General features: G+C 40.5%; 1 protein-coding gene and 1 pseudogene across 2 annotated transcripts in view; one reads left to right on the top strand and one right to left on the bottom strand.

Moving 5' to 3' along the window:
• The window catches only part of Pcca (propionyl-CoA carboxylase subunit alpha), a 774935-nt gene that overhangs the window by 543051 nt on the left and 206118 nt on the right, over nt 1-25766 (top strand). For both annotated transcript variants that reach the window (XM_052190575.1, XM_052190574.1), the window contains 5 exons: nt 299-449; nt 16529-16672; nt 17710-17784; nt 21920-21988; nt 24851-24926. In XM_052190575.1, coding sequence (XP_052046535.1) covers nt 330-449; nt 16529-16672; nt 17710-17784; nt 21920-21988; nt 24851-24926 — 484 coding nt within the window. In that variant the 5' untranslated portion in view covers nt 299-329. The remainder of the gene's footprint in view (nt 1-298; nt 450-16528; nt 16673-17709; nt 17785-21919; nt 21989-24850; nt 24927-25766) is intronic.
• Nucleotides 11892-12385, bottom strand: LOC127691089 (histone H2A.Z-like; annotated as a pseudogene).

Genomic DNA, 25766 nt, shown 5'->3' with positions numbered 1-25766 from the left:
TCAGTTTCCATTAGGTTATTTGTGTTTTAGCTTTAAGCAACTCCCAGTATATATGTTCAGTTTTACTAAGTAAAAGTTACTTGTGTATTTTAGATATGAAGTTGTAGGGTAATGTGAAAAGATGAAATGTTCCGTAAAATGTGACTTTGGCTTGGTGAAGCATGTTGCACATGACACAGTGTGTGCCATGAAACATGACCAGTTCCTGAACTGATTCAGATGAATCTATGTAGCAGTTTTATGTACACTATAAAATATCACCTGAGGCTTTGCTGCTGAGTACCGTGTATATTTGTAGCATTTTTCTGGATCCTGAGACTCGCCGAGCAATGGGAGAGCAGGCTGTGGCTTTGGCTAAAGCTGTGAAGTATTCTTCTGCTGGAACTGTGGAATTTCTTGTGGACTCTCAGAAGAATTTTTACTTCTTGGAGATGAATACAAGACTCCAGGTAACACCATGTGGTTTTAGTCCTTTCTATGCCTCTGTGCTCCTCCTCATGCATTCTTTTTCTTATTTTGTTTTATAACAAAATTTAAAAATCAGCACCAAAAGTGCAAATATTTTTCTTTATTGATACACCTGGTAAGGAGAATTTAGAAGCCTACTAATTTAATTTCTCATTTATTTTTATTTAATTTTATTTATTTATTAATTATTACTAAAATTTTATTAATTATTTATTCAATTTTAAGTTTTATATGCATCTAAATTATATATAACTTAAGTTTTATATGTATGGGCATTTTGCCTGCATGTGTGTATGTGCGCCATATGCAGTACCGTACCTTAGAAGTAGGAAGAGGGAGTCAGATCCCCTAGGACTGGAGTTATAGACAGTTCTGAGCTGCCAAATGGGTGCTGAAAATCAAACCTGGGTCCTCTGGAAGAGCAGGCAGGGTTCTTAGTTGCTGAGCCATCTGTCCAGCCCCATCCATAGCCTGCCAACTTGAAGGCCAATGTTTAGCCTCCTACACTGTTAATATTCTTAATATCTGATAACACTCTGTGTGGTTTGCTTGACCTTTTGAGGATGAGCTGTATTTGTCAGAATTTGTGTGCTGGTCTGAGAACTTGGTTATAGTTAGAAAGAGACAAGTTCTTACGTGTCTTCTAAAGGGGTAGAGGAAGGAGACCTAATGTGAACTTGTGGGAGTAACTCCTAAAACTGCAGTGACTTCTAAGTTTCTGAGGAACTGCCACCTTTGCCCCAGTTAGGAAAAGTTCAGTGGCCACCCAGGTTTGTGACTTCCCAAGTTCTAGCTATGATCTCAGAGGTCACCAGTGCTGCAACAGGTGACTTTATTTTCTTCCTTCTTCCTTTTTCCCTCCCTTATTTAAATTGTGTGTGTGTGTGTGTGTGTGTATTTATGCATATACACATATACTTATGCATATATACTCACACACATATATATGCAGAAACGTATGAATATACATATATACACATATACACATACACACACACGTGGGGAGTATCCACATACACACACATTATGTACAGGGAGTTATATATATGTGTGTATGTGTGTGTGTATACTTATGCACACACATATTATACATGTATGTGTATACATATACACACATATATACATACACACATACACATTTATATACATATATGCATATATAAGAGTTTTTTAATGCCATTTCCTCATTCTGTTTTCTTCCTTTAATCCCTCATGTTTTCTCCTCCAACTTTCAAATTTATCATGTTACACTTGCCTACTTCTGGGGGGACTTTCAAAATTCTATTTCCGCTTATGTGTAGATACCGACTTTTTACAATTCTGACAGTAGTAAAGAATTTGTTTTTTAAATGACTTAAAATGTTTGCAAGTGTATTGCATTTGCATGTACTGATGATGTGTTCCTGTGAGGGCTGCATGTGCCATGTGGGGCCAGAAGGTCAATTTATATTGCTTCTTCTCTTTCCACCTTTAATAGGTTTCAGGATCAAACCTCTTTCCTGCTGACCCTTCTTTCTAATACCTCTTTAAAAAATTAAGATATCCTTTAAACAACTGAATTTTTTTTTTAGTTTTCTTCACTGATGTGTGTACATGTCCATGTAATTCATGGGACTCCTTGCTTGTGTGGTTTAGTGCCTTCCTGCAGTTTTGAAAATTATTGATTGCTATTTCTAGCTTTATCTCTTCCTTCTAAAATTTTCGATTTAGGTAATTTCATTACATGCCCCCTTTTTTTTTTTGATAATTCTTTGGCCTCATGGTGTTCTTAATGCATCATTCGCTCATGACTTTATACTTTTACTTGTTTATATTTCAAGCTAGACTTTCTATTTGATTCTTTAAAAATTCTGTTCAGTGCTTGCTATCTTTTTGCATCTCCTATCTAACAATTTCATTTTTTCTTTTATTTCTTTAAACACAGTCAACTTAGTTGTCTTAGGCATATGTGACATTTTTCATTTCTGAACCCCTGTGAGTGTTCTCGTTGATACTGTTGAAATGGTGGTACTTAGATATTTTAATGCCTTTTTATCTTTGACTGCATGTTACTTTTAAAAGTATTTTTGCTTACTTAATTTTGTATATATGAATGTTTCACATGTGCATGTATGTATGTGTTCTATGTGCATGCATGGTGTTGGATCCCCTGGAACTGGAGTTACAGATATTTGTGAGTCATGATGTGGGCATTGGGAATTGAACCCAGTTCTTCTGAAAGAGCAGAAATTCCTTTTGACTTCTGGGCCATCTCTCTAACCCTAATATTTATTTAGGGTCTAATATTTCTTTATTTCTTTATTTTCTTTGGTGGTGCATGAAGTCTTGGATGATGGATTCTTTCCCATAGAGATTTGCCGTTGTTTTCCGGTGCTCATGTGTATTTTGCAGCACTAAAAGATCCCAGTTGAAAGTGAAATTTCTTGGGCTTCTGAGGGACGCTAAGCTAGTTTGCAGTCCAGCAAGGGGCTGTTTCTAAGATCACTCTGATCTTCAGGGTGTGCTCCTTTGTGGCCTCTATTCCCTGTGGAGGTGGTTTATCTGTGCTCTGACCTGTAATGGCCTCTTATGTTTATGGCCGTGCTTTTCAACTACTCCATGCTACTAGAGGAACAAAGTACATCTGTGGTGTTACTTTGTGCCTGGAATGCACATGTGTGTGAGAAAGAAATGGTGCTGCATCTTGTGCTTATGTCTCTAGAGCTCAGTTTTTGGGTTTTGGGTGTTGATATTTCTCCTGTATTCTTACTTTTTGTTTTTTTTTTTTAAACTAATTAATTATTTTATTTTTACACTCCAGATTTTATCCTTCACCCACCACCCTCCGACTTTTCCACATTCCATATCTCCTCCCCACCCCCTGTCTCCACAAGGATGTCTCCACCCCCAATCCCCCTACCTGACCTGAACTCTAAACTTCCTCTGGGCCTCCATTCTCTTGAGGGTTAGGTGTATCATCTCTGAACACAGACCCGGCAGTCCTCTGCTGTATATGTGTTCGGGGCCTCATATCAGCTGGTGTATGCTGCCTGTTTGGTGGTCCAGTGTCTGAGAGATCAAATCTCTTCTCTCTTGTTAGCTCCTCCCAGTAACTGAGTACTGGCTCTAAGCACATGGCTTTAGGAAGTACATTAGACACGTAAATCTGTGCCCTTTCCTGTCCTGTGCACATGGCCTTTGTCTCACTTATCACCCCCTTTCTAAATGACACATGGAAGTGCTCCTCTGGCACCTAGACCCTCACCAGTCATAGGATGTGCATCAGATGCGAGGGAGGTGGCAGTTGAGTGTGCAAATCAAATACAGTTATCACCAAAGTCTTAATCTATGTCAGTTATATGAAAAAATTACTGTTAGAGTAAAAATACACCTATTAAATAACTAATTGGTTCTCACTTGCCGTAGCAGAAGTTTGCTGTATTTTGAGGCCAATATGATAAATATTCATAGCATTTATTATTAATAGTAGTTGGCCATTCCCTTTGAAATTATATTTCTTAGCTCATATTCTGTTCGTGTGAATATCCTTATATTTTTACCTTTTGGATATTTATTTGTTTTGATTAAAATAATAGTTTTCTAACTAAGTGATTCTAGTTATATAATTAACTGGGAAATAATTTTTTATTTATTGAATATCATATTCATTTACATTGCCAATGGTAAAACCTTTTCCGATTTCCCCCTCCCCAAAGACTCCCAACCCCTCCTCCCACCCCCTGCTTCCATGTATATGCATCCCCCAACCCACTCCCACCTTCCCCTCCTTCATGCCCCTTTATTGGGGCATCTATTGAGCCTTCACCTGACCAAGGACCACTCCTTCCACTGATGCCCAACAAGGCATTCCTCTGCTACATTTTTGGCTGGAACCATGTGTATCCCTTGGTTGATAGTTTAGTCCCTGGGAGTCTTGGGGCATCTGGGTGGCTGAAATCATTGTTCTTCCCAGGGGGATGTAAACCCCTTCAGTTCCTCTGGACCACTCTCCAGCTCCTCCAATGGGGACCCCACACCCAGTCCAATGGTTGATTGCTAACATCTGCCTCTGTATTTGTAAGGCTCTGGCAGCGCCCGTCCAGGAAATAATTTTTTTTATTAAGATAGGGACCTTATTATGCCATGATGAGGGTGGCAGCTTGCAATGAGATCCAGAGAGAAATCTGTAATGAGAGAACATTTGTGTTTTGTTCTACAAATGGACATGATTGTTACAAATATATATGACTGTTGAGTTGGATACATGCCATTATCTATAGAGTTACCATCCAGTGTCTTTTTCAGGCCAACTTGTAACTGCATACCTTACTCCCTGAAACAAGGTCTTGCTATGTTGCCCAGGCTGGCCTCAAACTCTTGTGCTCTAGTGATCTTCTTGGCTTAGTGTCTCCAGTAGCCAGCTACATGTATTACTACACCTTACTCTTGTGGTTTGCTTCATTCTTGCATTTGTTTCTGCCTCACTTGTTTTAGCCAATTGTTTCTTTCTTTCTTTTTTTTTTTTTTTTTTTTTTTTTTTGGTTTTTTTGGTTTTTTTGTTTGTTTGTTTGGTTTTTGGTTTTTTCAAGACAGGGTTTCTCTGTATAGCCCTGGCTGTCCTGGAACTCACTCTGTAGACCAGGCTGGCCTCAAACTCAGAAATCCGCCTGCTTCTGCCTCCCAAGTGCTGGGATTACAGGCGTGCGCCACCACTGCCCGGCAGCCAATTGTTTCTTAAAGCTTGCCCTACAGTCTTCTGCATCAGACAGGTTGGCTGAAATCACTGGAATACCTCAATGCCCGTCTGCTTGTTTTCCTGGATAGCTTTTCAGGAAATTGTATTCTATCACTTAAAAGGTTGCAGAATAGCCTTCGGGGTAGGGTGGGATGAGGAGTTAGAATGATAAAATTTCATCATGTTAGTTCTGACAATAGTTTGCTCATGCTTAATGGTTATTCACACTTCTTTTCTTGGGTTTATTTGTCATGAGTGTGACCTTGTTCGCTATCAAGAAAAAATGAATTTTGACTTCTTAGAATGTGTTTGTGTGTAGGGGGTATTTCATAGTAAGTTGACTTCTAAATGGGATCATGAAGAACAAATCTTGGACTTCTTACAGCATCGAGGAAGCCTTTCTTATCTCCTCTGTGCTTCTGTAATCATGGCTAGCTTGGAACTTGTTACAGATTAGGGTGACTTTAAACTTGCTATGATCCTCTTGCCTCTGCCTCCTGAATGCTGAAAGATTAAAGATATGTGTTACCATGTCTGGCTTCTGATAGTGTTAAAACAATTCAAACATTCTTCTTATTTTTAATAGGAACATTTCTTTTCAATACATTTACTTTTATTATTTTACAGTATGTGTTTGTGTGTTTGTGTGTGTGTGTGTGCATGTGTGCAAGTGAGGCTGTATAGGTGCCTGTGGAGGCCAAAGGCGTTAGATCCCTTGGAGGGAAGTTACAGGTGCTTATGAGCTACTTGATGTATATGATGGGGATTGAACTCCAAAAGCAGAAAATGTTCCTAACTACTTACATTTTTAAAAATAGTATATTTTCTTTTCCAAATTTATGTTCTGAGCTAAGATTCTAATTCTTAAGATACACATCAAATCCTGTAGTTTTTGCAATCTGTGTTATCTTTAGTTAGTGCACTGGCTTGCACTAAGAAGCCTGTACTGTGCTTTGTTTCTTCACTTGAAATTTCCTGAGCCTGTCAGTCCAGCTTCAGGTTATGTGTGTTTTCTGGTAATGGAAGTCTGAGTAGCATCTTCACTTGGTGGATGGTGACGTTTGGACTGATAAAGTTGGTTTCTCTGCAGAGCTGTGCCACCGAGAGCTGCTGAGTTGAGGCCTTGTAGCTGGGTGTGGCTTGGTTTTGCTTGGATGCTTGTTTTAGCTTTGTTCTTCATATGGTCAGTTGATCACAGAATACCCTATACACCCTCAGGCCCTTTTACTTTGAGCCTTTTCTGACATTCCAGAGCAAAGTTTGCATAATTTCCTTCTCTCTCCCCACTCCTTCATCCCTCTACTCCTTCAGTGTTGAAGAGGTCAGCTATGCCCACAATGCTTTCATGAGGCCTGAGATTAATACTGTTGAGGTTCCTAATGTGTAGTACCAGCCCCTCTGCCTATGTTGGGTCTACTGATGCTTGCTACATGGGGTTGGAGTCTGGTCATGGCTCTGTAATACTCCCTGAGCAGGTGGTTCCTCCCTCACCTGAGTCAGAAGCCATTCCGTCCCCAGCAGGATCAGCAAATGAATATGTACATGTAAAATCCTCAGATACCATTTTTAGATATCCCCCCCCCCATCTGTTGCCTGTCTTCCTGACTTTGGATGCTGTTACTTTCTGAAAAAGTTTTTATTTCTAAGTAGTTGAATTTTTAAATCTCTATTGTGTTATTTGTGTTTGTGACAGTATTTGGTTTTCCCTTTTCTTTGATAAGCCTAACTCTGCTCCCCATGTTTTCTTTTAGAACTCATTTTATATTTCATAATGGATCTCTCCATCTGGTATCAATTTTATTATATTTATTTAAGACATTCAATTTGTTCAACTATCTCATATATCTGTTAATTTGGGAAACATTTCTGCTTATTTGGGTGCTAGTACTGCAATGTTTTAGATACATTATAGTTCAGCATCCAAGAGAACTATTTACTTCTCATTTTTATTTTTATATGTGAAAATTTTATGTTGTTAGCTTACCTTATTTATATTTTATAAAACAAAAAGAATTAAAATAATGTCCTTGCCAAAATCTTGGGGAAATGCTATTAATTGTTCAGATATAATTTGTAAGGTACAATCTTAAGAAAAATAGTTATGGCTAACAATTTGAAATAGTACTTTGTTTTCTTTTAATAATACTTAATGATAATTAACATATTTTTGCCTGATCCTGCTATCTTTCTCCCCCAAGTCCTCACATGTTCTACTTTAACTGTTTGTTCTCCTTGGTCCAACTTTTGTCTTAGGTGTAGGCATGGCTCTTGAGGTTCTCATATTAATATTTTTGACTTGGAAACTCAATGTGGTGGCTAAAGAAATCCCCTTGTATACCAGGCATCTATTTGTTACCAACTAGCTATTTGTCCTTTTATTCCAGTCCCTGAAAGATAAGTACCAGTAACGTGACTCAGTGACCTCCCACCCCAAAAACGTATAGCCATGACCATCTATCTACTTGTTACAGTATGACTAACTGCTATTTCTTCTTTTGTAACTTGCTTACGCATACACCCAAAGATTGTTTCCTTAACCATTTCACTTGGCACAACAGACTAGTCACTGCTTGCTTGCACAGATATTGAAGGTCATCTCATGGTTTTCCCCTTTACAAACCCTTCCCACACCCCTTCTTCATGACATGCCTGAGATTAGGCTTCAGGACTGTTGTCCTGCTAGTACCTATCAATAACTCTTTTTATTATAGTTGGATTGAGTCTATGTCTTTTCCAGGGGTCATAAACTCCATAACACTAAGCAATAGCATCTTACCACAGGTCTCCATCACTGAGCACTTTGTTTTCGTCATCACATGACCAGGGCTTTCTTCAATCACAGGCTCCTATTTTAGCTGTAGCTCTGGGTATTGTCTGCTGTGAGCTGTTGAGTGGGTGATAAATAAGCCTACCCTTACATTTACCTTGTTACAAAAGTTTGGGGTTTGAAATAAATCAGCTACATTTTGACCCAATATAGACCCTTGAGTAACTATTAAAAAATACAACAGAAAACAAGACAGAAACATAGGTTCTTTGAACTAATGTGTTGTGTGGTGGTGATAGCCTGGTGGATAGAGAAGAAACTGGAACCTTGGGCAGTGTGCTGGCTAGTTTATTAACTTGACACAAGCTAGTCATTTTGGAAGAAGGAACGTCAATTGGGAATGCCCCATTTGATTGCTTGTGGACAAGCCTGCAGTGCACTCTTTTGATTGCTGATTGCTGAGAGGGCCTTTAGGCTGGCGATTCTGGGTTCTATAAAAAAGCAGACTGACCAAGCCACAAGGAGCAAGCCAATAAGTAGTACTCCTCTGTGGCTTCTGCATCAGCTCCTTCCTCCAGGTTCCTCCTCTGAGTTTCTGTCCTGACTTACTTCAATGATGTCTAGTAATTTGGAAGCATTAGCCCATTCAACCCTTTCCTTCCCAAGTTGTTTTTGGTCATGGTTTTTCCTGTGCTGTTTTGGGAGTAGACATTTGACTTGGAAGTGCTAATGCAGTCCAGGCAGAGATACACCGTTAGCTAAGTGTTTGCCAGCCACCAGGAATGTATGGCTCTAAGAGTGAGCCCTAATGTAAAATGTGGGCTTTAATTACAGTGTATTGATGTTGGCTCATAAACTGTCACAAGTTTCCATACTAACACAGCATGCTCATAGTCTGGGAAAGCTGGATGGAGGCAGGGAAGTTATGTGGGAACTGTTCTAACAGCCTGCTAAACTAGGAGCCAGCATCTTCTCTGATAACCTCTTTTAAAATTGGTGTTCTGTGCGAACGACTTCATGTGTCCTTCCTGAATCAAGTTAATTTAATTGGATCAAAATATTCTTGACCAAGGACACCCTCTGAAGCAGAAATTTTACATCTAGTCAGACTTGCATTTCTCTCCCTATTTCTTCCCTTGCTTCTTTTTTTCTTTTTTTACCTTTCCTCTTCCTTTCCTCCTTCCTTCCTCCGCTGCATTGAACCTTTGCTTTTTCTTCATGATAACTTTCTTTTTTTAATATTTATTTCATGTGTATGTGTGTATGCCTGAGTGTATATCTCTGTACCATGTGTGTGCAGTAGTCCTCAGAGATCAGAAGAGGGTATTGAATCCCCTGAAACTGGAGTTACAGACAGTTGTGAGCCACCATGTGGGTGCTGGGAACTGAGCCTGTTTCCTCAGGAAGAGCAGTGAGTGCATTCAACTGGTAAGCTAGCTTTCCAGTTCCTGTGGTACTTTTTAGAAGTGGAAAAGAGTAGCAAGAGTAAGAGAGCCATGGGCTTTCATGGTCGTGTTTGTTCTTCCAATATTGTTCCCAAACGCCTTCTTACGTCGAGCATTCTAGTGCAGATAGCAGCCATTATGTCATCACACAGGACTATTGTACTGTGCCTTTTAACATGTAACTGTGGTTTAAAGGGTTTTAATACCAAATTCCAACCTGTATCATATTGTATCTTCTACACTGAAGATCTTTGGCAGATCTTTTATTTCTGAGGCTGCTGCTTTCTTCTTTGCACTTGTATGTTCTGTGCTGTGCATGTGAATGTTTTCACATACACATGTGTGTCCAGGTACATACATACATACATACATACATACATACATACATGCATACATACATACATCCATGCATTTGTGTGCATATGAGGAGCTGAAATTTATATCAGGTGTTTCCTTCCTGCCACTTCATTGAGGCAGAGTCTCTTGTTGGACTCTGGAACGTGCAAGTTTTGGACAGTCTAGCTAGCCAGCCTGCTATGGAACCATGCGTCTGTCTTCTGAGTGGTGGGACGCCTCCCCTGTGTGGCTTTTCTATGTGCTTTTGGATTTGAACTCAGGTCAGATCCTGTGTGCCAGGTGACATATTCACTGATACATTTCCCCAGCCCTTCAAATGTTTCTTTCTAAGTTTAAAAACTACTTTTGAAGAATGCGATCTGTGAAGGCATGGTTCAGTCTATACAAGCATAGTGACCGGAGTTCACGCCCTAGAACTCAGATGAAAAAGCTAGGCATAGTGACATGAGCTCATTAGTCAGCACTGGCTACTGGATTCCTTGTGCTTGCTGACCAGCCATCTTAGCCTACTTGGTGAGTTCCAGGCCAAAGAAGAAACTGGTCTCAAAATGTGAATGGTGCCTGAGGAGCAACATCTGAGGTTCTTTTACACACATGTGAACACATTCACACACTTATAAACATGCATCTCTATACACATGCACTTGTATATACACATACACACACATGTACACATGGCCATGATGTAATTTGGCGCTCTTGCAATGTGAAAAGATAGTCCTCATTCTTAGTTATTGATTTTCTCTTTTAAATTAATTTTTCCCATTTTAAATTCTTCTCTCCCTTTTCTCCTATTTACGGTTTGAAATACTAATTACTCAATGATTCAATTTTCATTGATAATTTAGTAGTTCTGTTGGGTTTTAGTTCTTGTCTATGTTGCATGTGAAATTATGTTTTCTGGCAGTAGATGTAGTTGGACAAATACTTTTACTAACTTTGGAGTGGTGAAGTCCCATTCTATTTTTTCTTTGCATGTATATGCGTGTGGTAAGTTTGTCCATGGGAAATCCTGTCAGATGGACAGATAAGATTTTGTTTTGCAGCTTTTATAAATTATTTTGCTATCTTTGAGTTCTGAACCCTTTTTTTTGAGTTTTTGAAATTGGGTCTTATTATGGAGTCCTGGCTGGCCTGGAACTCACTGTGTAGGCCAGGATGGCCTCAAATTCACTGAAATCCACCTGCCTGTACCTCCCTAGTTCTAGAATTAAAGGCCCGTGTCAACATGCCCCTCCAAGTTTTGGATTTCTACTCACGTTTAATATTCCACTTTGGCCTTCTTGTTAGGGCCCTCAGACTGCCAATGCAAAGTCCCTTTGGTTGGATGGTGTAACCAATGAACAGTCGTTGCTTACAGCTCTGGAAGCTATGTGTCCAAGACTAGGGTGTCAGCAGGGTTAGTCTCTTTGGGACCTCTCTTCCTTGGCTTGCAGATGGATGTCTGTCTGCACAAGGCCTTGCGTTGTGCTGTGTATCTGTGGCCCAGTCTCTTCTTATGAGGGCCTTAAGCATACTGGAGTAGGGCCCACCCTAATGACCTCATTTAAGATAGTCATTTCATTAAAGGCCCTGTCTCTTGATGTACAGTCTCATTTTAAGATAGCAAGGGTTAGAATGTCAAGATAGGGGACATACACTGCAGCCTGGGCAGTGCTGCCCTTCTGTATTTATCTGTTCATTCTCAACAAGAACACTCCATGACAAATCCTAAGTTTATGTAGCTTTTCTTTTCTTTCTTTCTTTTTCTTTTCTTTTTTTTAGTTTGGGATATGACCTTTATTGAGTTTATCCACCAGAGTGGAAATAATGTCTGTACAAAACCAAATGTTTTTTACTATAACTTCTGCATCACAATTATAATCCAAACAGTATTTTTTAAAAATAGTCAACTCAGTCAAAACCCACTGCTTCAGAATCAATAGCTTCTTTGAAGCCACAGTAACACTTAAATATGGTTAAGACTCAAATGCAGAAATTTGGTTGGTTGGAAGGTTAATTAAGCTTTCAACTTGCTCAAATAGAATTACAAAAAGGCAAAATTGTGTTTTTCACAGAGATACAGTCCACTGGATTCACCAACACTGGACAGCTGTTAAGAATATTTAGAGACCTGAGATAATAAGAAATCCAGGCATCCTTAATCAGTCTTCTGTTGTCCTTTTTTCCCTATCAGCGATTTGTGGATGTGTGGGATGATACCACCACCAGCAATTGTAGCCTTAATCAGAAAATCCAGTTCTTCAACTCCACGTATAGTAAGTTGCAAGTGACGAGGGGTAATAAGCTTTACCTTTAAGTCTTTTGATGCGTTTCCTGCCAACTCAAGTACCTCTGCGGTGAGGTACTCCAGGATGGCTGTGCTGTACACAGCAGCGGTTGCGCCTACACGTCCAGGGCTGGTTGTCCTAGATTTCAGGTGTCGATGAATACGGAACTGCACAGGGAACTGCAAGCCAGCTCACAGCGAGCGAGAAACCACCTTTGTCTTGGCCTTTTCAGAGTCCTTTCCAGCCTTACTGCCAGCCATCTTGGACTGTACTGAAGCTCGGACAAGCTAGGAAGAGACGAGGCCAGGTGGACGCTCAGCAAGATCCCGGTGCCCACTCCCCCGTCGTACCGCGATTCAAACTCTATGTAGCTTTTCTTGAATGTTGCTATTATTTTCAAGGTGTGCTTGCAGGAGTCATGTGCTGAGGTCTCTCAATGTGCTTTTTATCCTTCATTCCTGTAGATCAAAAGTCTAATAACTTTGGGTCTTTATTTTGAAATCCCATATTCCCAGGAGGGAGGCCTTCAGAATTTTAATGGGCATATGTTCTAGACACTTTGCTATGTCCTCCAGGACAGTAAGCAACGAATATTTGTTGGTTAAGCCACATGTGCCAATTAGATCCTGTTCTAGACAAAAAGTCTTTTCTGAATTCAGAGAGCAGAACCAAAAATAAAGGCATCTGTTATCCTTCTAGGTGAGAACATCAGCAAGGGAAGAGACAGAGATGTGTAGTACCAAGCACTATTATGAAACCCTGTTTTATAGGAAAGGATATTTCCCTCCTATCTTAGTGGGTAATCCTGTCTATCCTTATGATATCATTATTCATATCCTGATCAAGGTAGACTTGACTACAACACATTCAGCTTTGGAAAGAGCTTTCACAGACCATCTCTACCTGATACCTGTCTAGTCACACTTGATATATTTACTAGAGATACCATGTAAAATACCATGTTAGTTTAAAATATTATTTAGAGATTTAAAATTTTCTCTCCTCACAGGTGTTTCCTTTGGCAGTGTTGATTAAGCTTTGAATAAGTGTGTTCTTATGGAGGATTTGCAAATTTCAACATGCCATTCATCATTATGAATGCTGGACTTTCTACTTTGAGTCATGGAAGTTTCTGCTTTGACTAAGTATAATGACAGATTACTATCTGCCAAACATTAGCAGACAAATATCCCTCCAATCAAGAAACATGGACTCTTTTTTCCCATCGCTCTCTTTGCACAGTGGTGGAGTCACTCCACCACTCACTGTACACTCATCTGTACTAGGTTTCTCTTGCTGTTAACATGCACACTTATGCAATTACAGTTTACCTACATTATTCTTCTCATAAGGGAGGCCTACTGATGTAGTTACCTATTTGAAAAAATGTTTTAGCAACTTTTCAGGTAAATTCAGAGTTAAGTCTTAGAAGTTTAGGTCAAGGAGAAATGGAACAAATGAGCGGTTGGGGATGGCCTCCTCATTCCTCTTGACTGCAGGGTCCTAACGCTGAGGAGTAGCACACGCTGACCCAGCAAGATGTAGTTATTTTACTCATGTTCTATCATAAGAAAATACAAAGCCCTTTACAGGAGTGTCGTGTTTACTTATGTTTTAAATCTTTAAATAATTTCTGAGTTGGAATAAAGATGCAGAAGTAGAAAGGACTCTGAGCTCCCATCACTAGCCCTCTCTAGAGCTGCCCTTTCTGTAAGTCCATATGCAGAGCCACATACGGTTTCTTCCCCCCCCCCCGATGTATTTTTATTTTATTTGATATATTTTTTATTTACATTTCAAATGATTCCCCCTTTTCTGGTCCCCCACTCCCAGAAAGTCACATAAGCCCCCTTCCCTCCCCCTGTTCTCCCACCCACCCCTTCCCACTTCTCTGTTCTGGTTTTGCCTTATACTGCTACACCGAATCTTTCCAGAACCAGGGGCCACTCCTCCGTTCTTCTTGTACCTCATTTGATGTGTGGATTATGTTTTGGGTATTCCAGTTTTCTAGGTTAATATCCACGTATTAGTGAGTGCATACCATGATTGATCTTTTGAGACTGGGTTACCTCACTTAGTATGATGTTCTCCAGCTCCATCCATTTGCCTAAGAATTTCATGAATTCATTGTTTCTAATGGCTGAATAGTACTCCATTGTGTATATATACCACATTTTTTGCATCCATTCCCTGGGAAAGAACCCAGGTATCCCTCAACAGAAGAATGGACACATATGTTTTCTTTACCATAAACATTTTTAAAGTAAAACTTCAAGCATAATTTTTACATAGCCGCAGAACCCCAAATCACGATGATGGTATTGCTGCGTTGTTGTTATTCAGAGGCCTCACTAAAGCTTGCTAGAGAAGGGGACATTTCTAAGTCAGGCTTATATGTCACACATAATCATTCTTTTTGTTTTATTTTGTTATCTTAATTTTTCCTGTTTCTTTTTGCCTTTGGAGCTTGGTCTCTCCCATTGTAGCTCAAGCTGGCCTTGAACTTGGGATCTTCCTGTTTCTGCTTCTTGAGTGCTGGGGTCCTGGGCCTGCACTATCACACTCACCTTTCTCTTTAGTCTCTCTTAATCTGGAACAATACCATAGCCTTTTAGTCATTTGTAATCTTCACCTTTTAAAAGAGCATAGGTGGTTTAAAACAAAAAATAGCAAGTCCTTGTTCCGAGTTCATTGATTTCTTATAGATGCACCCTTGCCCTTCTGGAGGATGCTCCAGCAGTGCGGAGCTTCTGTGAGCACTGCGCTGGTGCCATGAGTTTCTGTACCCTACGACTGCTGATATGGGTTGTGGTGAGGTAGTGTGCCCAGGGTTTCCTTTTGTTGTCAGTGAATTAGCTCAAGGGAGACACCCCAAAATTGTCTAAATATTTCATTTTAGTTGTCTCCTTATAGTTTCAACACTCACTAACTTGACCATACCACCTAGCTTCTGTTCAGTTCTGTTCTCTCTGTATTTTTACTTTTTATTTAATACTTTTGGACTACTGGTCATACAAAGTGAAAAGTGAGTCTCTCATTTAATTAAAACTCATTTTGAACAAGGTTATATAAACTGTGATTTGTCACATAGTAGGTTTACATCTTGTAGCTAAGAATAGTCAGGGGTGCGGAGGTGCTTTGTTCACACGGAGTTGGTGTGAGCACGAACAGAGGGCTTTGCGTTTGTTTCTTATAGAATATTGTTTCTAACATATCACAATTTGATTTAAAATATATATGCATTAAATTGTCTAATAAGTTCTTTATTTAGTGTCACATTTATTTTACAAAGGGTATATGCTTATTTTAGCAATGATTTGTCATTAAAATTATGTCAAAATGTCTTAAAATGTTGTTGAAACTGTAAACAAACTCATAACACACACAGAGCTAATTATGGGTGCCATCTGTTTATTTTTACCAAGTTTCCTTTTTTTTTTTTAAAAGACCATGGCATTGTCTGGTTATGATAAGCCTCAAGATTATTGTAATGACTAAACCCTGTCCTTCAATTAGTGCAGCTGAAGCTAGAAAATGATTCATTTGTTCAGTGACCTTTTCCTGTGTTCAAGTATGAAATGTGACATGTCACAATAATTTCATTATTGTGACATATACCTATAACTTAATTTTTAAAAGGAAATATAATAGTATCAAAATAGAAGATATGGCCAAAGATTTAAAAAAGTTTTTTAGAACTTACTTGAGATTTTAGATAAAAGATTACATTTCTTTTCAGTGTTGTAAATGGCCTTATTTGTACCTGGTCTAAGGATTTCTATGTGAACAGTCAATCAAATTATAATGATGTCTATCTGTTTATGTGGCTGTATGTCAGTGGCGTGTTTTTGCACATATGTGTCCCATGTGTTGGTGTGGAAGGCCAGGTACTCCCCTGGCACCATCAGCTGAAGTAGTTATCAGCAGTCTGCTGAGAAGGCAGAGTGCTCCCATCAACCTGGTCTGCTATTGTGCATGCTAAGCACTACCCAGGTCTGTCTGGAGGGAAGGCAACCTGAAGGCTCCATCTGCTGCTTCCTGCCACGCTGCACTGATGCAAGATTACGCTAATCTTGCTTCTTGTCAGGACAGGTTAGTGAAAGCATGCAAGTGGGCATGATTCAGACTGGATGAGGCTTGAGAATGCCAGCGGTCTCCCCACAGATGCTGCAGCAAGTGTAGCAGAAGGGCGATTATCAGCCAAACTGAGAACTGCAGCAAAGGAAAAGTAAAACTGAACAGTTAAATGTAGGGATACAAACTAATCAAAAGTGGGAGAAGTAGAGGAAAGGCTTACACATGCTTTCAGGGTGATCCTGACCTTCATCTGTGTGAACTTGCATTCATTCTTTCGTGTTATGTATTTCACTGAAGATTTTTAGTCAGGCATTCCTGAAGGTTAAGCAGAATTACTTGGAATTTGACTCTGAAACTTTGTAAATTCCCTTGTTGATGTCCATTTATTTGCCTTTTCTTCACCTATTAACTGGCAGTCTTGGCTTTACAGGTTGAACATCCTGTCACAGAGTGCATTACTGGCCTGGACTTAGTCCAAGAAATGATCCTTGTTGCTAAGGGTTACCCACTCAGGCACAAGCAAGAGGATATTTCCATCAGTGGCTGGGCAGTTGAATGTCGGGTTTATGCGGAGGTAAAATGCATTCTGATGGTAGGTGGGGGGTGGAGTGGGGTGAGGTGAGGTGGGGTTATGTCCAAGTTGGAACAGCCAGAGCGGCTAAACCACAGATAGAATAAGGCTTTGGTCAAAGCAGAAAAACACTAGGAAATTTCCAACAATTGAAAACAGAAGGGGGATGAAGTAATTCTTGTGTTTTTCTGGGTGGGGAAGTCAGTAGTGATGTGCTGGGAACCGGCAGAGCCTCAGCTGGGCATTCTTGACTTTGTCTTCATGATTCCACAGACAGGCTTTAAACTGTAAAGCCTTTTGTAAAGTTTGCACTCTTGGTTCATCATTTTAATTACGGGTTTTGCCAAAGTCTTAGTCTAACAGTTCATACAAATCACTTAACAGATTACTGAGCTTCTGAAGATGCTTTTTTGAGGTGATAGAACAGAAATGCAACATAAACATTTGTGCAATCTTTTAGGTGCAAAATACTCAAAATAAAAAGTACTGAGTCAGCATATCTCTAAGAGGGCTCTGAGCTGTTCTGAGATCTATAGCTAACTCAAACCCACACATTGCCCTAGTGTTACGGCTCATGATCACACTTCCCAGCTCTGCTCTCATGATGTTTACAAGTAGAACATGTTCATGTATAGAAGCATGTATGGCTCTCCCAGCTTTACCATATGTGAGCTGTTTGGAGACATAAGAAAAACAAATCTTGCCATACTGCATTTGTTGTTCTGAACTTGAGCTATGTTTGATAGAGAGTCTAGGTTATTTTATTTTTTACCCAAGGCACTGTAAGAAATTTTAGAAAAAGTTGGAATTTTACCAACTTCAATAAAGTACTATGGAGGTCAGGCTAAACTCTGTGGTTCTGTTTGATTTTTAAATATACTTGGAAGTTGTCTAGAGGATGAGACAATCGTGCTCTGGAATCTGTGATTTGGTAAATATCGTATGTTAAAATAGGCCTATAAATACTTCTCATTGTTGTTAACCTTCCTTATGCTGGTTTATGTTTCAAAGCCTGTGTTTCCCTTCCTTTGAACCTCCAGGACCCCTACAAGTCTTTTGGTTTACCGTCTATTGGGAGACTGTCTCAGTACCAAGAGCCGATACATCTACCTGGTGTAAGTCATTAACTGTGGTCCCAACTGAGGGGCTCAAACCTTGATTTATGCCACACTTTTATGTTAGAGAATGTGAACACTAAAGGATGTAAATTAAGGGACAAGGGGAATTCATGGGTACTCATTTTTTGTGTTAAATAAAAATATTTTTTGTACTTTATGGTATTTAGAAACATCAGAATCCGCTCAACAGGGTGAGTTCACACACATCTAATCATATAAATGATAGTTTATACTGTGAAAGGTCATAAAATCCTAAGAATAGAAAATAAAGTTTATGTTAAAAATGTTATCTTTTCTTAAAAAAGAATCTAATCCAGCTCCATGTTGTAGTCAGATGTCAAGAAATTCAAGCACAAGGTAAATGCATTAGCAGGACTTTATTAAAGAGAACAAAGTGCTTCATTTTGTGTGGTATCACCAACTTTGAGGAAACAGTGACCAGCATTCATTTTATTCCACAGTTCATCTGTTCTTGTCCTTTTTAAGCAATTCAATTGCTTCAGAAGAACAAGGGCGGTACCCTCTCTCTGACTCAAGGTATTGAGTGCACGTATAAATGACATTATGTTAGCTGTACGTGAAAAGGCTGTACCATCTGTGAATAGGATTATTTAGTTTGATGGCTGCTAAGAAGATGGTGAAAGATTACAGGAAGAATTCTGAATTTGAAGATGTTATTGGATATATGATTTATTTCACTTTTAAACTGATTTTTGCCCATGTGCTTTCTAAAGGGACTTGACCCTTTCTAGGCCTGGAGACTCCATGCTGTGTTCAAAGCCTGGAGGCAGAAAAAAATTTGTAAAGACTGAACAGGCATTCTGTGATGCTAAATAGCACACGAGAGCAAGTGTCATAGGGACATATCTAAACACTTTTTTAATCAAACAAAAAAAGTCTTAAATAAGAAGCCATAATGATTACTCTAGTTGTTAGAAGTTTCCACTATGTTGTAATAGCTCACAGGATGTCAAACATTTTGCCCTCTCAAGTTTTTGCAATTTGCAATTTTCAAACGTGAGACCTGTTGAAAGCCCAAGTGATAATGGACAAACTCTACCCCCTACAGGCTTTGTCCCACCAAGTCTTTCTTCAATTAATGCTGCAGCAGGAGTTTTATGTAATAACATTTGCAGTTGTGATCCATCCATAGAAAGAAAAAACAATTAAAATGCCTTAAATGTTCTGCTTACTGCTGTTATTTGCGTGTGTGAATGTTGCATGTCAGCTAAATGGACCAAGGAATAGATAAAGGGACTGGGGGCAGGAGAGTGTGCACTAAGCTTTGTCTATCATTATTGCTGGGAGCAATCAAATTGATGTCAGCAGGACAGTAGACGCGTTGACAGCTGTAATTATGTATCTCCATGGTGATCACTTTTGGCCTGTCACGGAGTCCCACAAGTCCCCTCCCTTTGACACATTTAATCATATTGGGCTGTCACTTGTCAGGTAGACACGGCGGGCTGGGAGCTGTGTTGAGGGGAGACACTGTGGGCTGGGAGCTGTGTTGAGGGGAGACACTGTGGGCTGGGAGCTGTGTTGAGGGGAGACACTGTGGGCTGGGAGCTGTGTTGAGGGGAGACACTGTGGGCTGGGAGCTGTGTTGAGGGGAGACACTGGGCTAGGAGCTGTGCTGAGGGAAGACACTGTGGGCTGGGAGGAGAGGCGAACTGATGAAGGCTTGGAGCCACCTCATAGTTTCCAGGGTCCACTCTTTGGCTGACAAGGGCAATTTTAATTGTTCTGGAGGTATCTGGAGGCTGACTTGAGAACCCCGCACTTGGGATGCATGGGTGTTTTCAGTGTGGTCCTCTTTCTCCCTCACTATATTAAAGCTAGATGTGTTATTTTCACAGGGAAGCCAGTTTTGGATCTTGAATTTTTTTTTGTTTTTGGTCACAAGAAAGAGCAAATATTTCAGAGTTAACTTTTGATTCATACCTTTCACGTACATCATTAAGGCTGAAACATGCTTGTAGGGCAAAGATGAGACTATTCCTTGTAGTCTTTGATCTTCCAAGTTTGTGAATTTATTTTCAGATCACACCAGTGTTGTGCTTAGAGCTCCATTTGCTTTCATTCTTGAAATGGCCAGTGATAGTAATGTAGGCTTTGTATGCATGGAGGAATGGGCATTGGATTTGGTTTTAATTGATTGTTAGAAGTAAGATATATAGTTGGCTATTACTTGGAAAAATGTTTTAAGTTGCTTTTTTGTTTTTGTTTTTGTTTTATACAGTTTCTTTGGGAATGTTGATCTGCCTGCGTGTGATGATTATATATGATATATTTTGATTTAATCCCACATGTTTAAGGTGACACAATTCTGTAATTATTTTAGCAAACAACAGAGACAGTTATACCTAGCGACTGCTGATAGTTTACTTAGCATTTAGGGTAGTATTCTCTAAGACGATGAGAACTGTCTTATAAACTGCAGGGGAATACAATAATATTCCTTATTTTCTGTACTATTTTACTAATGGTTTGGATATCAGCTATGCCACAGATGACTGGATGTACTGAAAGCCAGAGCTTCAGATCTGCAGCAATTCTAGTGATAAACAGGCTTGAGCAATGCTCTGTGGGTATACTGCTGACTCTGTGGTCAGAGTAGTTCTAGCTTATTGGCACCAGAACTGAGAAGACAGTGTCTTTTCTCTTAACCAAGTAACCAGCAGTCATTTAGATGGGAGAGAAGATACAGTGTCACTTTTCTGTGTTCACAGCTGCCTGCAAATTCTTTTCCTTTTTTAAAAAATTTTTTAACAAACACCAAATTTTATAGAATTTATAGCCAGAAGAATGCGTTCAGTAAATAAAGGCCACACACATCTTTTACAAATGTGGAGTGGCTTTTATTTTAAGACCTTCATGTAGGAACTCAGGGTTCCTGGGCCCAAGTTGTTGCTTGTGCTGCACATACAGAAATAGATGATCCCTGGGCTTGCTACAAGTTTCTCCTTAAACCTGTACAAAGAGGAGAGTGGTATGGTTTTCACTTTCATGACATCTTCTGATGTCATGTAATAAAGCCATCACCCATTCTCAGGTGGATATTCTAGACAAGAGGTTTTACATGTGATCCCTTGATAATTGCCTAAATTAAAATATTAAAGGCCTACCAGCCGCTGTGTTGACCTTTTCTTTCTTGCCGCAAACAGCTGAGCTGCTGTTTACTGGGAAGCCTCCTTCACAAAGGTGTCAGAACACTGTGCTTCCTCTCTTCTGTCCCACCCCTGAAGTGCTGGGAACTGTCTTGCTGTTCTAGAACCTTCTATTAAATCCCTCCACCCTCAAGCCATAAGATAAGCCTGTCAGTCTTAAATATTTTGACTAGCTTCTAAATACTCCAGATTCCAAAACTTGGTCACTTGGTAATTTAATAAATGCTCTGTCCTTGGCAGATGCTCATTCAAAGTTTTACATGGCTAACCCCTGTGCTGTACTTCGGGTTTCAAGCTGGGAGTGGAAAACAAGGATCAGTGATGCCCTAACTAACTCGCTGCCTGGTTAACAGCAACCAGCAGCTTCAAAAGGATATTTTGAACCTGTGCCGGTTCTGCCCAAGATGAAAAGGGCAGAATACGAAACTCTTAATTGGAGCTTGCATCCTCACAGAGCAGAGCCACTGGGAAAGCTGTGTAAACATGAAGGCCTCTTGGGGCTAACAGTAACAGAAAACAGCGCTCACAGCTGAAGGGCTGGGGAAAAAGGCAAAGTGTTGCAGACACAAAAGCCTGTCCAGTTTGTGTGGCTCAGAGGCACCGTGAGGAGGAGGTCTGGGCAGGGACAACCCAGGGCTCTGAGGGGGGCAGGGGCTTTTGAGGGCCGTCATCTCAACAGGGCGCAGCCAGTTGTAGGTGTGCCCTAGAGTAGGCATGTATGAAGCCTTCCTCTTCCAAGTGTCTTCTTTTGAGTGAGAGAATAAAAATTATAAGCTGCACTGCATATTAGAGATCAAAGATCAGCCTCACATTATGTGTTTGGGTTGTTTCCATTTTCCAGAGGCAAGGGTGTTGAGATTGAAACTTTATTACCCATTTTCTCCATGGAAAAACAGCTTGTGGTTAAATGAAACAAATCTTCCCAATATGAAGTTGTATACGTTTTCTTTTCTTTCCCTCAGGTCCGAGTTGACAGTGGCATCCAACCAGGAAGTGACATCAGCATCTATTATGACCCTATGATCTCAAAAGTTAGTTCCATTTGTGAAACAGTACACATATTAATTAAGGAATTGAAAGTTGAGCCTGTCTTTTGGTCTGTCTGTCTGTCTCTCTTTATTCCCTCCCTCCCTCCCTCCCCCTCTCCCTCCCTTTAATTCACTACATCCTGATCACAGCCATTTTGTTAACAATGTACTCTAATTAAACAAACCAGTAAGCAGTATGTGTGAGTGTCAGGTGCTGTGGAAAGACTGGTCCTATATTTGTTAAGAGTACTTTTGTTCTTTGAAGGTTTTCCAATCTACAACCTGAGTGGATTTGACTTTTGTTGTTTACACTATGGCTAGAACCTAGAGCCTGGGGCATCTCAGGCAGGCACCACACCACTGAGCCACCACTCAACAATAAGATTTGGCCCATGTGACTTTTTAAACTTTAACTTTGCAGATTAAAGTTGAAAATCATGAGTCTCTAAAATATTAAGATCTCATAAATAGTAAAATATTGCAATAAATAAACTGTAGGTTTATTTGAAAATGCCTTGTCTCTGAAATAGTAGCTTTGTCTCAAGGACCAATTAACTTCAAGTTTTCTTTTAGTTTTGGGCTGGAGATGAAACAGGAATTCTGTAAGTTTGTGCAAGGCTCTGCTGTGGCCCACATATCTAGTGCCCTGAGTGCCCTCATATGTAGGTATAGCTGCAGAAACAAACCATTTTAATCTTTGTAGTTTCTTTTTCACTTAAGCTCTTACCATTAATATTTTTAAAATAAACCTTAGATGTTTTGTTTTTAGCGAAACATAATATGAAAGTAGAAATACATAAAATATTACAAATTGATTTTCAGTTTTCTGTTTCTTTTTTAGCTGAATGGACATCTGTCCAGAAAAATGCCCTATACATTTTCTAGATGACTCATATGTATAAAATTTATTTAATTATTTTTTTGAGATGTTCTCTTAATATGCAGTTGTTTGGCCTGGAACTTCCTTTGTAGACCAGGCTGATCTCAGATTCATAGATATCTGTCTACTTCTGCCTCCCAAGTGCTAGCTTTAAAGGTGTGTGCCACCATGTGAAAACTGGTTTGATAAAGAAGAACTTGTAAAATTTACTAGAATAATTACAACCTACTACCTAATGATATGCATCAGAAAAATCTTTAATGTATATCATCGACATCTTACTTTTAAACTAATGGAGATTATATATAAAAGGACACTGCAGATGGTCTTCTTCATTTTTAACCAGCACCTTTAGCTTTTGTGTTATGTTCTGGTTGACCCAGCAATTTTAGGGACAGTCTAGCTTTTTCTTTCACTTTTTACTGGCTCTTTTGCAACTTACAAAAGTTTTAGCTATTTAGGAAATTAAAACTTGGAAGCTGAGAAAACCAGGGAAATTAGAAACTTTGTCCCCAGCCCCACATTGTGCCATATGCTGGTCGGCTATACCACATGCTGACATGCTGTACCATGTGCTGACATACTGTGCCATGTGCTTGACGGTGCTGTACCATGTGCTGGAGTGCTGTGCCATGTGCTGGTGTGCTGTGCCATGTGCTGGTGTGCTGTGCCATGTGCTGGTGTGCTGTGCCTTGTGCTGGTGTGCTGTGCCATGTGCTGGTGTGCTGTACCATGTGCTGACATGCTGTGCCATGTGCTGGTGTGTTGTGCCATGTGCTGGTGTGCTGTACCATGTGCTGGTGTGCTGTGCCATGTGCTGACATGCTGTGCCATGTGCTGGTGTGCTGTGCCATGTGCTGGTGTGCTGTGCCTTGTGCTGGTGTGTTGTGCCATGTGCTGGTGTACTGTGCCATGTGCTGACATGCTGTGCCATGTGCTGGTGTGCTGTGCCATGTGCTGGTGTGCTGTGCCATGTGCTGGTGTGCTGTGCCATGTGCTGGTGTGCTGTGCCATGTGCTGGTGTGCTGTGCCATGTGCTGGTGTGCTGTGCCATGTGCTGGTGTGCTGTGCCATGTGCTGGTGTGCTGTGCCATATGCTGGTGTGCTATTCCATGTGCTGACATCCTGTGCCATGTGCTGGTGTGCTGTACCATGTGCTGGTGTGCTGTGCCATGTGCTGACATGCTGTGCCATGTGCTGGTGTTCTGTGCCATGTGCTGGTGTGCTGTGCCTTGTGCTGGTGTGTTGTGCCATGTGCTGGTGTGCTGTGCCATGTGCTGACGTGCTGTGCCATGTGCTGGTGTGCTGTGCCATGTGCTGGTGTGCTGTGCCATGTGCTGGTGTGCTGTGCCATGTGCTGGTGTGCTGTGCCATGTGCTGGTGTGCTGTGCCATATGCTGGTGTGCTGTGCCATGTGCTGGTGTGCTGTGCCATGTGCTGGTGTGCTGTGCCATGGGCTGGTGTGCTGTGCCATGTGCTGGTGTGCTGTGCCATGGGCTGGTGTGCTGTGCCATGTGCTGGTGTGCTGTGCCATGTGCTGGTGTGCTATGCCATGTACTGATATGCTGTGCCATGTGCTGGTGTGCTGTGTCATATGCTGGTGTGCTTTACCATGTGCTGGTTTGCTGTACCATGTACTGGCATGCTATGGCAGTTTCTTAGGCTCTGCTCTCTACTTTCCTTCGTCTTTCTCTTCTGCTTGTTTACACAACACGTTTGTTTGCTATCAAGTGAAGAACTTGTTTGTTTTGTTCTCAAATATTTCTCTACTGTGACAATGATATATAAGAGAAACGTCTGAGGTAGGCTGGTTCTCACTTGTTTATTTAAAGGAATCTCATCTGACTTATTTTATATTAAAAAATTGGAGTGCTATGAAAATCAAAAAGACACATTGGGGAATGTGGTAGGAAGTATTAAACTTACTAGGCCTGGTCACGCAGTACATAGCTGGCTTACAGACCATTTTGTTTGTTTCCTTGTAGCTAGTCACATATGGGTCTGACAGAGCAGAAGCCCTGAAGAGGATGGAAGATGCACTGGACAATTATGTGATTCGGGGTAAGACTGCACAGCACACTTGCCTTTCTATTGCTGTGTATGTTGTTTAGTTCTAGAGAACAGCTTGATGGGTTTGTAGTTAGGGAATTTCCAAAAAAAAAAAAAATTGCTTACCATTTTAAATAAAAATGAGAAAAGTGTGAATAGATTAAGCACTGGGCACAGGTGTTTGACCCTCTGCAGGCCTACCCCTGGCATCTTGCAGTTCTTGACTGTACATGATACAAGGGACTGTGAAGGACCATTGTCCTACACTGGGAGAATGAGTCTGTAATGTCACTGTCTATGAGTTTTGGGGTTGGGAGGTAGCATGCTTACAGATGTATGGAGATGGGCCCTGGTCTTACAGCTGATGACTTTGGGGTCTAGGAACATCTACTGGTTCAGTTCAGAGAAGGCAGTAGATGGTTTGTAAGTGTAGTTGTCTCCAGAGGGTCTGTACCCAAGTGCTCATACAAGTCCTTTGAGTGCAGTGGTGACTGAATCAGAAACTACTCTTGCACTGGAGTCTGCAAAGTAGGTATTCTTACCCACTTTGAGGAGTAATTTATATACTAAATGTAAGTACCAATTTTGTTATCAGATTCAGTTGTATAATTTTGAATGGCCAGTGGGCGTCTAAAAACATACTGTAGGCAAGCCTGGTGGCTGGATCGTTTTGGGTTCTGCTCTTCCAGAGGACTGGAGGTTGGTTCTACCATCCACATTGGTTGACTCACAACCACAACTCTAGCTCTGGGGGATCTGATGTCCTATTCTTGTCTCTGTGGGCACACACATACATTTGTACATACAGATATACAAAGAAAGATACAGGATTGGCAGGAAGTTCAGGGATTG

This window comes from Apodemus sylvaticus, chromosome 8 (assembly GCF_947179515.1).
Source record: "Apodemus sylvaticus chromosome 8, mApoSyl1.1, whole genome shotgun sequence".
NCBI lineage: Eukaryota > Metazoa > Chordata > Mammalia > Rodentia > Muridae > Apodemus > Apodemus sylvaticus.
Note: the sequence above shows the minus strand (reverse complement) of the source record. Positions and strands in the feature narration are given on the sequence as shown.